The sequence below is a fragment of the Elgaria multicarinata genome, chromosome 4 (genome assembly GCF_023053635.1).
Source record: "Elgaria multicarinata webbii isolate HBS135686 ecotype San Diego chromosome 4, rElgMul1.1.pri, whole genome shotgun sequence".
Taxonomy (NCBI): Eukaryota; Metazoa; Chordata; class Lepidosauria; order Squamata; family Anguidae; genus Elgaria; species Elgaria multicarinata.
Genome location: NC_086174.1, coordinates 54,536,377 through 54,551,424, shown reverse-complemented (window position 1 = coordinate 54,551,424; position 15,048 = coordinate 54,536,377). Strand labels below are relative to the sequence as shown.

Sequence of the window (15,048 nt, the reverse complement as noted above, 5' to 3'; positions counted from 1 at the left end):
GGAGAGTGTTTCCTTTTCTGCTACATAACCTGTAAGCAGCACTGTGGTATAGCAGCATAGTGCAAATACCAATAGGGTTTTTCACTTCTGTATTTGCACTATTCCGCTATACCACAGAGTGGAACCTCTAGAGGAAGTGGAAACTCTAGAGGTTTTTATCCATGTTCTAGACATTGGGTTTTGTAGTGTGTTCTGTGTGGAAGCTGGAAGCATGTAAGTATGTGCAGGGCTGGCCCTGTCATGATGCAGATTGAGGTGCCCACATAAGGCGGTGGAGCAGAAGTGATGAATTGCACCACTCCACCCCATCCCCGCTCTTACCAGGAGGGCCCACCCCTGCTGCTGTCCTAGCGCATTCAGCAGGTGCTGTGAAGTGTCCCACCAGTTGCTGTCTTGCTGTGGCATTTGCTTCAGTGAAAGAACAGCTGGCAGGGCTCTCCAGAGCAACCACCCTCTTGTTTCCCCCACATCACATGTTCCACCTTCCCCTTAGCTTTGCTTCTGCTGCTACAGTGAACTAAGCTCTTGCAGGATCTGGCTGACTGAGCTTTTGTGAGACCTGACTGAGCTCTCGTGAAAGCCTGGCACCCAGGAAGGGATGCAAGGTGGGGGCAGCAGCTGGAAGGGGCACAAGGCAGTGGGGGGGGCAGGGGATAGAGTGTGAGACAACAGCACATGCCCTCGCCTCAGTCAGTGAGAGACCTTGGGCCCCCGCTGAGTATGTGTAATGGTCAGTAGGTTTCTGATATTAGGTGGTGCTGATATGTCAAGAAAGTGAACCTGTTGCATGGACTGGTCTAGGCTCAGGTTGATAGTAGGGTAAAATTCTCTTCCGGCAGGCCTTCCCAGTCAAATTTTAAAATGTCTTAAAAGGTTTTAGGATTTTAATAATGTATTGGTTTTATGTTTTTAATCAGTTTTATGTACTTTATATTTTTGTATTCAATGTTGTTCTCCATCTCGATCCAGAGGGAGAGGCGGGTAAAAAATTATTATTATTATTATTATTATTATTATTATTATTATTATTATCATCATCATCATCATTATTATTATTATAATTGGAGTCCTGGTAGAACTTCTTAAGTGATACCTATCCTTGAGTACAAATCATGAAATGTACTATGACCCATATCCATCCTCCAGGATACTAAGGCTGCAATTCTGAATACACTTACCTGGGAGTAAGTCCCATTGTACTCATTAGGGCTTACTTCTGAGTAACATGTACAAGATTGCGTAACAAAAGATGTTAGATTAATGGGCTCAGGCAGAAAATTTATCTCCCACATCTTCCATTCTCCCCCCTTTTTTAAATAACCAACACACTCAATACGTTGTGGCTCAACATTTTGAATGTCCTGGAACTCACTGAACCTAGGTCCTATTCGAACCAGTTTTTTTTTAAAAAAAAAAGATCTCTCTCTCTCTCTCTCTCTCTCTCTCTCTCTCTCTCTCTCTCTCTCTCTCTCTCTGTGTGTGTGTGTGTGTGTAAAACCACTGCCTTATTTTTGGGTGGCCCCATTTTTCTTTCAAACTGATAGGTACTGGACCACCCAAGTTGAGTATTAGATGGAATTATGATGATATTATTAGATGATAGTTGTGGATTGGTTCCAGTTCTTATCCTTCCCCAGTCCTGTTTATTTCTCTTTGTATGGTCAGAAAGCTTATTCCGAATTGCTATTTAATAGTCATCTCAAGCTGTGAAGCCCTACACGTTTTTCTTTTGGGGTTTTATCTTTGTACATCAGTGCAAATTTTGAACTGAGAGTTTTGGACTAATTTGATTCTGGGTGAATTTATATTAAAAGTATACTCAGCAGGAAGGCATGAAATAACTTTCCAGAAAGCAGTGAGATGGTTGAGTTTGTACTGTTGACTTAACAAGTTCGGTGGGATTGTAAAAAAGAAAGAAAAAAGTAATAGGCTGAGCTATAACTGCTTCTCCATAGTGTCAGAACAGTGGGCCACCTGTGGTTGTGCCAAGAGCCAGTTCTGACATTCAGAAGGAATCATAATTCTCTAGTATTTCTTTCTTCTGGGATGCCATCTCTATGTGGCTATAATGGGATCATGCCACAAAGCCATTGTCAGAGAAAGATACATTATTACTACATAAAGTATTTTATCATCTCTACATTTTGACACCTGGTGGTCATGAACAAAGGTGCTTTTCTATTTCCTTAGATAATAAACATGTCCAGTTTGGGTAAGAGATGCCAAAAGTTACAGCTGCCTGCTATTTTATTGTTGTATTCTTCTAGGTTAGGAGGAGGGTTCACAAAACTTTACATTGTGAAGAAGCATTTTTATCTCAATCCAAAACACATCCGACAAAACACTGTATATTTTCTAACCTTAACTTTCTGTAGAAGGATAGCCATAAAATAGACTGATGACTTACAGGATTTCAGCCTGAAGTTTTGCTCTGCCAGATTTTTGTGAGGTTAGATTCTTGATGTAAACATTGCTGTTTGGGATGAGAAAGAGCCAGACCGCACAACCCCCATCTTTTGTCCCTCAGTGAACTTTTGCATAGCTGTTTGCAGCCCTTTTTTTCTCTGATCTGCTACTTCAAAGGGATCCCAGCTAACTAGGGATCACATTGTGAACACCACAGCATCACAGCACCATGTACCAAATCACATTCAGTTGAACAAAGCCTCCACCATTGCCCTAATGTTAGGGACCTTTTCTCTCCCTCTCCCCTGTATATGTGTTTGTCTGTGTGTGATTTGTAGCCTTCCCTTGGGTGAAATACACATCCAACTGCATGAGTAACAGTAATATATCTCTAGTAGTAGTCTTCCACCAGAAAGAAAAGAGACTGCTTTACAGTGTCATTTTACTCAAGGGTCTGTTATAGTTATCGACATGGTTGGCTATGTGCAGGAATCCATGATGGAGCCATTAACTGTTCACCATGTATGCAGAAAAAAAGGAAGAATGGACTTTAAGCCAGTGAGCTTCATAGCTGAATGAGGACTTGAACCCAGATTTCCTGTGTCCCAGTCCAACACTTCAACCTCTACACCACTTTGGCTTAAAGTCCAACACCTTATCCAGTATACCCCAGTGGCTCTCCATATGGACCTGCAACTACTACATGGTTCTTCTCTGTTAGTCCTCACTTTCTTCCCAACTCAATTAGAAAATCTGGCTACAGAATAATAATACAAACACCTGGGTGCCAGATGTGTACAGTTGGCAACCTGTCACTGCCAATCCATCCTCCAAATAAGCCTGAAGCATTCAGGAAAACTAATTTATTTTTGCCTCAACATACTGCTTCTAATATTCTAGTTATAACGAGAATATGGGAATTATCCTGCTGTGTACCACAGGGTTGGTTCCATTTTATCACCTTTGCTATTTAACTTCTGTATGGAGCTCCTGAAGGGTTTGGAGTCTTATCAGTGTGTCAATGACACCAAACATAATCAGGTTACATGATGCAGGCCTCCCTTTCCACTGATAAATACTGCTTGGATGTGGCAAAAAAAAACACAGGACTTTGTTTATGGGCTACTCCGTGTTACTTTTGCAAAAACAATAATGTTTGAATGTAAAAATATAGATACATGTTTGCAATCACATCTCAGGGAGCTGGGATAGGCCTCAGGTCACTACTTAGTTTTGTACACGGTGCTAGCCAACACGGGTTTGCCTCTACATACTAGATGTTTGAAATTGTGTGCGAAATGATAGCTGGTACCTCTTGGAAATTTCAAGCAACCAATATATTATCTGATAGTTGCACTACTCATACAGGGGGGCGGGGAGAATCTTGTGAGATAGAAGGTGGTATGACATGTTCTTTTCTTTTTAACAGTGGGTAGAGGAACTATTGTGAGAAGGCACCCTGAAATGTAAGAATTTAGGAACAGTCATCTTTTAAGCTTCTTGCTTGGCATAAAGGAGAAGAAAGATAATCTGTAACTGTTGCTGGTAGCAGTTTTGCTCATTTGTATTCACCACGTTAAAACCACAGGCCCTATTTGCACAGGACCCCCACAGACTTCAGTTTATTTGAGCATTCTGTTATTCCAGCAGAAACGGTGTCGTTTTAACAGTTGGGAGCTTCAATTTTTCAGCAGCCAAACCTAAAGACTGGAGAAGGTGGCTACACTCGGCAGTTAATTTGGTTTTAGAAGAGAGAGTGTGTACTTAAGTTAAGGTACAACATCACCCAGAAGGTGGTCCAGATGTATGGAAAGTTATAGACACACACATTAAAACAAACACGGTTTTCTCCTAATAAAGAAATCACTTCATTTTTCCATTCCATGTCCTGAAGAGATGGCAAAGGCATTGCTTAAACAAAATAGCTTCTGTGCTAGCAAACTAGATCCATGAGACAGACTATCAAGATGTCCTAGAATGGTAAAAAGAAATGACCCATGTGGTTCCAATCAGAGAAACAACCCCCATTCCTATCAGTATTCCTTAAGGTGCAATCCTATGCATATTTAGACAGAAAAAAATCCTGCAACTCACAGCATTCCCCATCACTGGTTGGGGAATACTGGGAGTTGTAGGATTTCCCCCCCTGTTTAAACATGCATAGGATTGCATCCTTAATTTGTTTCCTCACCTCTTGCTGGAAGAGAAGGTCTGGAAGGGCATGTCTACATCAGCCATTAAATCTGGGCTGGTCTTTTGTGCGTTCCTGTGCATCCATATGACGCACAGAGAATCCCAGGGGCAAACGAGGATAGTCACAGGCTTTCTGTGGGATATTGGGAACCACGGAAAACCCAATGTTCCCCACGGTCCCGGGAGCAACCCACAGACTGTGGGTGGTGTGGCCACCACTCCCATCATGTAGCCCCCCCCCAATTGTACATGGCATGCCCCCCCCCAATCCTGACAAGTGAGACCTACATGCATAGAGCTGTACATAAATAGGGGTGCCATGCTATCAGGGGTTCTGGCTTGCATGGAGGACTATGCACTTACAGCTGTATGCACATAGGCCTTTCCTCTCCAGGCATGGGCACTATACACACAATGTGCTGTTTGCAATGCCCAGGGATAGGGCCATGTACGGTTCTTTTCCACACCCATGTGTTCAGGTTAATGGTTTTAATAACACCTAAATAGGGCTACTGAGGGTAGGGAAAGCAGGCCATCTAGATGGAGGATTAAATCTGGTCTCATTCTCAAGCGTGTAACTTGGCAGTTCTCATTTCCTAGACTTGATGTTAACTCGAGAAGCTGAGGTGGTAGTGGTGGCCAGGAGTGCTTTTTTTACCAACTTAACAGCTGCAACCCTATCTGAAGAGTTTGAACTGTGCTTCAGTTACTAAAACACTCTGTGTAAGGCTGCCTTTAAAGTCAATTTGAAGACATAAGAAGAGCCATGCTGGATCAGACCAAGGGTCCATCTAGTCCAGCACTCTGTTCATACAATGCCAGCCAGCTGTCGGCTGGGGACCCACAGGAAGGACACAGTGCAACAACACCCTCCCACTCATGTTCCCTAGCAACTGGTGTATATAGGCATACTGCCTCTAATACTGGAGGTAGCACATAGCCTTCAGGACTAGAGCCCTTGATAGCCTTCTCCTCCAGGAATTTATCCACCCCCTTTTAAAGCCATCCAAATTGGAGGCCATAACTACAACTTGTGGTGGCAAATCCCATAGTTTAACTGTGCTGTGTGAGAATAAGGACTTCCTTTTATCTGTCCTGAATCTCCCACAAATCAGCTTCATGGGATGACCCCTCTTCTAGTATTATGGGAGAGGGAGAAAAATGTCCCGCTATCCAAATTGTCCACACCATGCATAATTTTGTACACCTCTATCAGGTCTCTTTTAGCCTCCTTTTTTCCAAGCAAAGTAATCCCAGGTGTTATAACCTTCCCTTGTAGGGAAGATGCGCCAGTCCTTTGATCATTTTAGTTGTTCCTTTCTGCACACCTTCCAGCTCTACAATACTTTTTTTTTTAGGGCTGGTGGCCAGAACTTTACACAGTATTCTAATTGTGATCACACCATAGATTTTTAAAAAGGCAGTATGATACTGGCATTTATTCTGAATTCCATTTCTAAAAATGCATAATATGGAGTTTGCCTTCTTTACAGCTGCCTCACACTGGGTTGACATTTTCATCGAGCTGTCCACCACAACCCCAAGCTCTCTTTCTTGGCCGGTCATTGCCAGCTCAGATCCCATCAGGTTGTACTTGAAGTTGGGATTTTTTGTCCCAACGTGCATCACTTTATACTTGCTTACATTGAACTGCATCTGCCATTTGGATGCCCATTTTCCCAGCTTGAAGAGATCCTGTTGGAGCTCCTCACAATCCCTGTTTGTTTTAACCTTAAATAATTTGGTGTCATCAGCAAACTTCCCTGCTCACTCCTAATTCCAGGTCCTTTATGAACAAGTTGAAAATAATTGGTCTCAATACAGATCCCTGTGGAACCCCAGTATTTACTTCCCATCATTGAGAGAACTTCAGCTTGTGCAGAATGTGGATGTCCCAATATTTGTGGGAGCCACCTGGTTTGTTTGTGTATCCTGTTCCTTCAACACTGGTTGCCAGTGCATTTCCAACGTAAAGTGCTGGCTTAAACCTTTAAAGCTTAAAGCGAGAGATGGGGCTTGGAGGAAGAAGATTTTTCTGCGTCTAAAACACCTCTTCCCCACTTAGGGCCCTCCAGATGTGTTGGACTGCAGCTTCCAACATTCCCAGCCAGCATTCCCAATGCCCATGGTGGCTGAGAATGTTGAAAGTTGCAGGCCAACACAACTGGAAGGCACCTGGTTGGGGAAGGCTAGTCTGAAACCCCCAGAGATTTAGAAAGCTGCTTAATAACATGGCAGCCAGGGCTTTACGCTTCAGTTTGTGAAGACTCTGGTAATTCTTGACCAATCAAGTATCAGTTTTGACTGCCAGACTGCGCACACACATTTTTCTTTTATTACAGGCCTGCACAATTTGTGTCCTACCAGTCTGAATGCAGCCCACTAGCCATGCATTGTAGCCTGCCAGGCACTTGTGCAATGATCTCAAATTTAACAGATCTACCATATTGGAAACTATTAATAATGGTTGTATGTCTGTTTGGCATGAAGTCACTGACTAATGTGCACTCCAACAAATTGTGTGGAAGCTCACAATTAGCAGTGGAGGTGGAGAGTATTATTATTATTATTATTATTATTATTATTAATTACCCGCCTCTCCCTCTGGATCGAGGCGGGGAACAACACTAAATAAAATATAATACATAAAATTAGTTAAAAGAGCATATAAAACTAATAGAATATTAAAATAATAATCACAGCATCTTAAAATTCTTAGGTTTAAAATTCATCTGGGTAGGCCTGCTGGAAGGTTAAGTTGGACTACATATAATTCATATTAAAACAATGTGTGAAGCCCCTGGCAAGGACCAATTCTCCATTTTTCCATATGTTGAGCAGGGTGATGGGAAAAGAGCTTCAGTTTTATTCAGTGACAAGGCGTAGCAGGTGGATGACACAAACAAATGTGGTACGAAAAAGAAGAGCGAGGCAACAGTATGGACAGAATGTTTTGCATATCCTAGCTGTATGGACAATATATAGCTCACCACCTGCCTAACCCTTTTTAACTTAGTAATTTGTGGTACAATCATCTTTGCCACTCTTCTTCAATCTGGAGTCATCTGATTCTTTATCCCCTTTCATGCTCATGACTCTGGTTTATACTAGTGTGTGCTCATGATTTTAACTTCTATTGCACTGAGTGGCTAAATTCAGTAGCTTCATAGTCAACCTTTGCTTGAAACAGAACCAAACTTTGTTAGCAACAACAACAGCAGTACTAAACATATGGTTATAACCTTGAGTAATTGTCTGAGTTTTGAAAAGCTCTGAGCTCCTCTCTCCAGCTGGCACTTCGGAAATGCGTGCCAAAATACCATAGACTTTTCAAGTCGACATGAAGTCTCACAAGCAGACCTATTTCTGTAATGTTTCCTGCTGAGTTTTAAAGCCCAAGAAACTCAAATAGTGTGCATAACTTGGCATTCTCCTGTTGCTTATGTTGTTCTACCCAAACTATACATAGCTGGAAGTCCTTCTGCCTGTTTTATACACACCTGTGGGACTAATAACACGCTGCTCATTAAACCCCCCACCATGCCCCCTGGAATTCATACAAACAGTACACTGATGCCAAAGCATAGCAATTATGCTCTTCCAGCAATCTGTTTTAGGAGCTTTGATGTACATAGTAGTGATCGAATCCAGTGGTCATTCCAGTCTCAGTAGCTTTTCCTGGAATGATCTCAGAACATTTCTGCCAAGGATAAAGTTTGAACTTTATTAGCCACTGATTTTAAAGTTGCTGTCCAGGCATAGAAACGATATTAGAAAACACTGATTTCCAACTTGTTTTGAGTTATGTACATCATATCTTGTTTGTAGTCCTGAATTTTGTTTCTTTTAAACAAATTGGATTTTTATATGCTGGGAAATCAGTAATGGTTGGAATAATTCAAAACTAGTTTTGTAAAGGAACTCTTGCTTCATCTTTTTTTAAGATGTGATATACTGGGTGTACTATCTTGGGATCTAAAATCCTAGCTGGGCCTGTGCTCCTACTTCTGCTCTCTACCAGAGTAGGAGTGATTTTCCATATGACTTCTTTGCTTATCTCTATATCTGCCAAAAGCGGAAGGAGGAAGAACTTAATAGCCTAAGGTGAGGGAAGGGATGGACCTGCGCACATTCAGTGTCACATCTGCATGGAGGCCTGTCAGGATCATTGACAAGTTATTTAATGAGCTAGTGAGAGAAAAAAAGGAAGCCACATACTGTTGTGCTGGATGTGGATGTGGTTGCAAACAGGAAAGGAAACATTGCTGTAAATCATAGGTAGAGTCTTGAATTTGAAGCCAAGGCAACTATTTTCAGAGCCTGTGTGTAGAATAGTGATTGGCTATATCTGGGTCAGCTCCAGGTGACTGTAATTGCATTGTCAGGGTGTGTTCGATGTAATGCACCTGCCTTGTTTGGTGTTGCAGAGAGTAAGGCTCTGTGTGTTTCTCTGGAACACATGCATCAAGATACATTGTGCCTGATGATATCTGAGAAGGAAATGAGGTTTGTTTCAATATTGATACACAGCTAAGGTTGCTAGTGCCTAACCCTCCCTGAAGCTGCTGTGGTGACTAGAATATTTATATTGCTTGGACATTGGGTCTTCCTCAGAAAAGGTTTTATTTCCTAAGATTTATTTATAATAACATCCAGGATCTTTCATGCTGAACACTCTCTGGAGGTGAATATAAGATGTACCTTCTCTCAGGTCAAGCCCATTGCCAGAGGGAGGTTAAGTTTCAAAGAACAACACCAGCCCTGTTGTATGAAGCAGATGAAGCAGGAGAACTGGCAATAGTTGTGTAGCCTGACTAATCAACCAGGTAGAAAAGAAGGTAGGGACCTCTGTCTTGCTGTGAGGTTAGGCAACCTCCATGAAGTGCAGCAGAAAAAAAAGCCTAGAGCCCCTCTTTCTTTCTGGTCATGGCTACAAATGTGGTGAAAAATGTGATGTGACTGTTAGCTATATTCAGGACCTTGCATCCTATGCCTCCCCCATTCATTTTCTGCACTAATGTAACCCACATGTTTCTTCATGCAGAGTAAATTAGACCTGCCTTCCTCAACCTGTTCCCCTCCCAATGTGTTGGACTACAACTGCCATTGTCAATAGCTGCTGGCTATGCTGTCCGGGAGTGCTAGGAGTTATAGTCGAACACATCTGGAGGGCACCAGGTTGGGGAAGCCAGAAGTATTATCTTTTCATTTCTATACTACCCAAAAGCTGCAGTTTTCTGGATGGTTTACAACAATTCGTAAGATAATAAAATGCAGCATAAAATACAGCATAGAGTACAGCATAAATATTTAAACATACAAAATTTAAAACAATTTAGACAGCTAAAAACAGTTTCAATAAAATAGCCTGATTACTATTATTATTTACAATATTTATATACTGCTTAATTATCTAACACAGATTCCAGAGCAGTGAACATAGGTATAAACAGTAAAAGAAAGAAGATTAAAAAAGCAAATTAATTGTTCAATTTAAAAACAAAGAAACCAGAAAAACAGTGGCTACTCAATTGAAGAAAGCTGGCATAAATGCCTCATCATGTGCTATTAAATGCTTGGGAATAAGAGGGCAGTCTTAACTTGGTGCCAAAAAGATGACAGTCTTTGTGCCAGGTGGACCTCAGTGGGGAGCTCGTTCTATAGTCAGGAGCATCACTGAGAAGGCTTCCTCCCTTATCACCACCCTCTGAGCCTCCCTTGGAGGAGATACTTGCAGGAAGGCCCCAGATGTTGATCGTAGTGTCCTGGCAGGTTCAGATCGGGTGAGGCATTCCATTAGATATTGTGGCCCTGAGCCGTGTAAGACTTTTTAGGTTAAATCTAGCACCTTGAATCGGGCTTTGAAACATAGAGGTAGCCAATTCAAATGGTCCAGAATTGGTCATGTGCTCAGATCTTCTAATAGTCTTACTGGAAACCATCCACAAGTAGGATGATGAGATTTCTCTCAAACTTGCATCTTTCAAGCTATATATGATGCCAGTGGAGAGCAGGTACCTGATGCTCTTGTGCAGCCTCTAGCTCAGAAAGTTGTAAGTCCCCCAATGTTTCCCTGCTGCTATCCAAGGTCTTCTTGAGTTTCTGTTAACAGAACTGCTTTTCAGGCATTTGGATAAAGAGGTATCATGATTTATTAATCAATTAACCACAGCATGTTAAATAGCTATTCATGGTTGTTAAACTGTGAAAATAAAAACATTTCCATTTGTAATAAAGATGGAGGTAATTAATATGACCTCCAAACAGTGAATACAGAACTTGCTGCACTCCCCCCCCCCCAATTCATAAACATTAGCATTCTGTAGCTGGTTCAGGGCCCTGTTTCCCCATCCCTATCTAAGTAAAAGTGCATGTTGTAAATACAAGTGGCTCTTGGGACAAAAACCAGCAGATGGCCATCACTGTTGTGCCCTGCTTATAAACTTCTAGAGGCATCTGGCTGGCTGCTATTGGAAACTCAGTGCTGGACTGGATAGATGTTGGTCTGATCCAATAAAATGAATAGATATTCTTAATAGGCAGTATCCAAATGACATTGCACTAGCAGAAACTAGGTTCCAAACTTTGTGCAAGAGGAGAAGCCAACTAAAGTTACATTTGCATGAGCACAGTTGTGCAAGCAGCTCTTGCACAATGAAAAGATTTGGTGGAGCTCCACTACTGCTATTTGAGTTTGCAGAATGACACCATGGGGTACTACCCAATGTTTCTTAATGATTTTAAAAGTAAGAACCAAAAGTCTAGTCTCTTCTAGGGATGTTGAAGAGATAGTTAGCTTTATTAAGTTGTGTTGGACTACAACTCCCAGCATCTTCAGCCAGCATATACTGGCAATTGTAATCCAACACATCTGGAGAGCATCAGTTGGGGAAGGGCCCCTAGATATTCTTAAACTGCTCTATCCTCTGTGCATTCCTGCTGCCTTGGTCAGGCCCATGTAATTTAGATTTGAATAGTTTATGTATCTAGGGATGGAAGAGAGTTTAATTCAGTTCCCATTTTGATACTGAATTTACCAAATTTGTGCTTCCTGAATAAATATGCAAGCCAGAATGCAGTTCTTATTTAGTATTCACACTTCTTTGGATTTTGTAATGCAGTTCTCTGAACAAAAAATATTTACTTATTTATTCAAAGCATTTCTATCTAACTCTTCTGTCAAAAGACTTCCAGAGCTGCTTATGACATTCAACAATCAGGCTGTCCCTCCCTGCCCTGACGCTCACCATCTAAAAAGATGGGAGACACAAGGAAAGGGATTCGAAGGGAGGGGGGAGGAAGAAACAGAAAAAAGCAGGTCTAATATTATTAGTGGTACCTGGATCTTTGGTGATGGGAAGAGGGTAATTTTATAAAAGTAATGAATAGATTACATTATGTTTGAACTTAGATTATTAAATTCATGATTAAAGTCTCTCTTAATGGGCAGCGTTTATGATTGGCTTGATCAATGAACCTCATTAATGATTGAAGATGGCATTGATTTTTGTGAGGTTGAAATGATGTTACGGGTAGCTTTAGAGCAGTTAAAAATGCAAATGGGGTAGATGTTCATGAGTCAACTCCCAAATCTATTTCTCAGTGGTATGCAAGAATATGACACCTAATTAAGATCTGGCGAAACATGGGGGTTTCTACATCCTAATTCTTTTTTATTGTAAACCACCCAGAGAGCTTCGGCAATGGGCAGTATATAAATATTCATGCTATAACAAATAGCATAGAGATGTTGTTGTTGTTGGTTTTGTCATCCCATTTTAATGGTTTCCTATTTTCTTCTGTTTGGCTTTTTTTTTTTTAGGACCCAGCATTCTCTTCAGCAATTCATGACAAACTACAGGTACCGAACACCACCCGGAAGGCGTGGAACGAGCGAGACAACCGCTGCGATGTGTGTGCCACTCACTTGAACCAGCTCAAGCAGGAGGCTATTCAGATGGTATTGACGCTCGAACAAGCGGCCAATACTGACCATTGTGATGCTTCCCCTGGCTCCCCTCCTCCCCTCCCCAATATTCCCACCTTGGTGGGCTCTCGGCATATGGGCAGCCTGCAACCCAGGGATTGGGCATACATGTCTGCTCCTTACGCAACTTCCAGTTATGCTGGCTTTCTACCTAACAAACTCAGCGGGAAATCGAACAACATCGTTAACGGGATGGAGAAGAAAAATTGTTCTTTGGGACACCAGGCAAAGGTCAGTGTACAGTTGGCCACCAGTCCCAGCAATGGTAACATCCTGAATTCTGTGGCTATCCAGGCTCATCAGTACCTAGACGGCACCTGGTCCTTGTCAAGAACAAATGGCGTTACTCTGTATCCCTATCAAGTAAGTAGCGTTAGAAAGGATTTCCCCACCCCACCCCTGCCTCATTGAATTATATCTACAGAGGGCTTCATGACTAATATGTATTAAGTAATGCACTATCATGTTGTTTAACATACCGTAGCCGTTTAAGTGTAGGAAATCAGGTCACCCCAATGAAATATAAAATGCAGCTTATTTCTGCAGTCTTCATCTCTGCCAACCATACATTAAATTAATGCTGAAAACAATGCCAAAGAAACATACGCACCAGCATACCTACCTGCCCTCAAAAATGCAGGCAGGTTGTTGCTTTATAGCTAGAAGACTAGTAAGCATGGACTCTGGAGGCTCAATCATTTATAACATTAAATAAGTAGAAAGTTCAGTGGCACTGTTCAGTATCAGAAACCCTAGCTGTAATAAAATAATGATGATGATGATGATGATGATGATGATCATCATCATCATCATCCTCACCACCACCACCACCAAATAAAACTTGGTTGTAATAATTATGTTGATACAAACTAGTAATAATAGCATAAGATTCATGTAAATAGTAGCAAATGGTGTATGGGTTTCCAATTTGATTCCCTAGTATTTGCATAGTTGAAACGAAAAGAACAATCTGGTGTGAGAAATACATGGGCAATTTTGTGGTGAGAAAATGCAAGTCGTGATCTGGTGGCGTACTGTTGGTAATAAAAGATGTTTGGTTGTACTGTTCAAAATAACTGAATATCTGAAGAATCCATTTTGTTTCTTATACTGCTAAAAAGTATCCTTAAATTATTGATATAACTATGCCTGTTGTTATTGAGGGTCTAGTATGTCATAAAGGGAATGAAATTATTATATCTATGAAGTAGATTTTTAATAAAAGACAATAGATTCATAACCTGATCTTAGACATGTACAACAGTACTAATTGCTTAGTATGATTTGATTACAGACTTCTACAGTTATACATAAAATAGTACTTCTCCATGTGCATTGAGTTGTCACCTTTTTTTTGGATGGGTTCATGACAGGCAGAAATGCAACAGGTAAAACTTTTCTCATTCTGCCAGGAAAAGCTGTAGCTGTTGAATTTCAGCATGTCATGAAGCTGAGATGCCTCCAAAGGTGTTGACCCTATATATGTGAGCTAACAATAGCCCTTTTGGGGTGCCCTCCCCCTATGAGAGGGACAGTGGGGCTGTATTCACAGTCTCCACTCCACTGTTTCATCCTCATTAGACCCATCATCCACACATTGTGGGGAGGGAAGGAGAAGTGGGGGCCTGCTGAACACATGTATGCTTCTTGCATGATTTAGAAACCTGCATGATCAGAATTCTAAATATTGTGCGTAGCCTACACATGAGGAGCAGGCTTCATTCCCCACTAATGCATGGCCGGGGGCGGGGAGGTGGGGTTGTAGCCACTAGAGTGGGTCTCTTTCTTCATTTGATTGTAACCATGAGTCTGAAGCAGAAATTGGGTAATTTCCAAGTTCTTAAGTGCCTCATTCGGGAGCATGATGTTGTGGAAAAGAGGTGAGCAGAGATTGGTGAAGCTACACAAAATCATCCTGGAGGCTGCTTTTGAGAAATGCTGGGCTAATAGGACTAGGGAAAAACAACTCATTGGATAAAGAGCATTGCAGTTCCAGCAGTGGGGTTCATTACCCCCCACATCATAATTTGTCAGATTGATGCCCAGGAACAAGAGCTGTGGGACTGGCTAGACTTAATGGCTCCTGATGTGGGCATCTCCCCATTGTAAATTAGCTTTCAGTTAGATAGCCTAGACAGCTTGCCAGAAATGGTTGACTGCTTTGAAGGCTGATCTTATTTTTCATACTGATTCTCTGCATCTCAGATAAGTGGAGACCTTGGCATTCTAATGTTGTGTTGCTCCTAGAGGTAGACTTGCATACTGAGAAGAACATCTGCTACCATGCTGCCGAGAGAGTAGCTCATGTATCATGGAAAATAGATCCCATAACCCTCCATTTAGTAAGGTTGCCATATTTAAGTCCCTCCCTGTAGCTGTGCCTTTAATAAGCTGATCTGCATCAATTAACATGTGATATAAGCCTGGTTCAGATCTTCAAAAGGCTGAATGTGTGAAAGGGG

At 41.6% G+C, this 15,048-nt stretch overlaps 1 protein-coding gene across 2 annotated transcripts in view; it reads left to right on the top strand.

Annotated features, from left to right (window-relative positions):
- KIF26B (kinesin family member 26B) overlaps positions 1–15,048 on the top strand; it is a 323,532-nt gene that overhangs the window by 82,324 nt on the left and 226,160 nt on the right. Inside the window, exon 3 of one of the 2 annotated variants that reach the window (XM_063124311.1) lies at positions 12,422–12,817. In XM_063124311.1, the coding sequence (XP_062980381.1) occupies positions 12,422–12,817 (396 nt within the window). Of the gene's footprint in view, positions 1–12,421; positions 12,950–15,048 lie in introns of both variants that reach the window. The other variant, XM_063124310.1, reaches the window with a different exon arrangement.